This window comes from Chrysochloris asiatica, unplaced genomic scaffold (assembly GCF_000296735.1).
Source record: "Chrysochloris asiatica unplaced genomic scaffold, ChrAsi1.0 scaffold00991, whole genome shotgun sequence".
Lineage (NCBI taxonomy): Eukaryota > Metazoa > Chordata > Mammalia > Afrosoricida > Chrysochloridae > Chrysochloris > Chrysochloris asiatica.
In genome coordinates this window covers 49,462-51,902 of record NW_006409509.1, presented here as the reverse complement: position 1 = coordinate 51,902, position 2,441 = coordinate 49,462, and the positions used below count along the sequence as shown (strand labels likewise).

Genomic DNA, 2,441 nt, shown 5'->3' with positions numbered 1-2,441 from the left:
TTGTTACATAAGGCAGGAATACAAGCTCCTGCCCAAGTAGGAGAGCCAACTTCAGAGCTAAATTCCAGTCAGATGTCATAAGAATCTGATGGATGATTAGCCTCTGGAGCCGACTGGGACTTTCAGCTACTTTCTCTTTTCACTGTGGGAGAATTGTACCCTGTGGGGGTACAATGCTGGACCCTTTTAGAGGTGTGCTCTCACATGCGTGAAGACACCTGGGCTTGGCAGAGAGGGTATGACAAGGGAGAGCACAAGAATGGAAGATTAAAAAGAAAAAGAAAAAGTCACACCTCTTTTTCCAGAAGTCACTGGGTGATTTTGCACTGTAGCAGGCTGGTTATAGCCCCACCCTCTGACCCATTCATGTTTTATACACATCTGTGTTGCTACTCTCTCTCGGCATATGCACACACACATACACACATACATTTCTATGTTGTGTAAGGGATTCAAGATATGAGAACTTGAATTGGTTCAATGGACCCTGATTTAGGCAATGGCCCTTGTAAGGGACACCTGTTAAATAGATTCCAACCAAGCTGACCTCAACTTGAGGCCACCCCATGTGTGTCAGAGTAGAACTGTGCTCCACAGGCTTTTTGTCAGCTTATTTTTCATGGTTAGAATCACTCAGAAGCCCCCATGTGTGTTAGAGTAGAACTATGCTCCTCAGGATTTTTAGCCGCTAATTTTTCATAAGTAGATTCCACTCCTGGTACTCCCTTAAAAGTCAGAGTAGAACTTTGCCAAGTAGAGTATTCAATGGATGAGTTTTCAAAAGTAGATTCCACTTATGGTGTCCTTCTGTGTGTCAGAGTAGAACTGTGCCCCCACAGCTTTAAGTGAATTTTCATAAGTAGATTTCACTCACGGTCACCCCCTGCACCCTTTTGTGTCATGGTAGAATGTTGCTCCACAAGGTTCTCAGCTGCTGATTTTTCATAAGCAGATTCCACTTATGGTAAACCCCATGTTGTTATAGTAGAACTATATATGGTCTACAGGGTTGTTGTTTTTCCCCTCTCTAGTGTTATTTTTCTCCTTATTGTCCTGAATACTGTTTTGAATGAATATTGAGCTATAGACACAAGTTTCCTTCAAGACCTGAGGGATGTCTAAGGCTCATAGTCTCTGGGGCACCATCAGTCTCTATATGACCAATGAGCCTAGTTGGGTTCTTTTTTTTTTAATGATTTTGAGTTTTTCCCACATTTTTATCCCACTCTATCCAAGTCTTTCTAATGTGATCCCTTTCACAGCAGTCAGCTGTAGTAACAGGTTACTACTATTCATGGGGTTTTCATGGCTGATATTTTTAGTCAGTAGATTACCAAAGCATTATTTAGAGATAGCTCTGAGTGAACTTGAACCACCAGCATTTCAGTTAGCAGCCAAGCATTAAGCAGTTTGCTTCACACAGGGGTTCCAAGAGAAGAAGGTGTTGTAATGGCGATTAAACAGAAGCAGTAAGAAAAGAATTACACTGAGAACAGAATTCATGGGAGATATGTATTTATTTAAAGGAATCACAAAGTCGAGAGTGAATCATGATCAACAAGAGATTTGGAGAGATGGTAGCAAGAGCATTCCTTAGGGACTCGAGAGGAGCTAGAACATTCCATAAGAGGGAGGTGAGCCAGGAAGGAAGACTGTTTGCTCCCGCTTCTGAAATCATCCAGAGGAGATGAAGGATGGGGAGGACCATATGCCCCTCTCACAGGTCTTGGGGCAGGCTTTTCCTATGTGAACTCTCCAGTTTCTACACTGCAGAGTAGATGAGTCCAGAGCTGTGCCTCAGGGGTTTAGAACAAGGGTGGGTTTCTGCACAAAACATCTGATCCATAGGCGCCACTGAGGACTGTGGTGAAGCTCAGATCTTGCATTGGCAGCAGACGGGGACACAACTGCAGGACTGACCACATCCTGAAGAGCAGCAGCAAGGCTTGCAGCAGCTGGACTGACAGCAACAGGGCTTGCAGCAGCTGGACTGGCAACAGGGTTGACCACAGCCAGAAGAGCAGCAGCAAGGTTTGCAACAGCTGGACTGACAGCAGGACTGTCCACAGCCAGAAGAGCAGCCACAAGGTTTGCAACAGCTGGACTGACAGCAAGACTGTCCACAGCCAGAAGAGCAACCACAGGGCTTGCAACAGCTGGACTGGCAGCAGTCACATGAGCCACAACCTCCCTTGGAGCCCCCACAGGAGCCACAGCTGGAGCAGGAACAGGCTGGCACACAGCAGCACACGGGCTTACAACAGCAAACAGGCACACAACAGCTGGAGCCACAGCCCCCCTTGGATCCTCCACAGGAACCACAGCCCCCCTTGGAGCCCCCACAGGAGCCACAGCCCCCCTTGGAGCCCCCACAGGAGCCACAGCCCCCCTTGGAGCCCCCACAGGAGCCACAGCCCCCCTTGGAGCCCCCACAGGAACCA

General features: G+C 47.4%; 1 protein-coding gene across 1 annotated transcript; it reads right to left on the bottom strand.

Moving 5' to 3' along the window:
* Positions 1–2,052: 2,052 nt before the first annotated feature.
* Positions 2,053–2,419, bottom strand: LOC102827520 (keratin-associated protein 5-1-like; the record flags this gene model as incomplete). Its single annotated transcript, XM_006878014.1, has 1 exon — positions 2,053–2,419. A coding segment is annotated over one exon (367 nt), but the record flags the coding sequence as incomplete, so codon positions are not given.
* Positions 2,420–2,441: the final 22 nt, after the last annotated feature.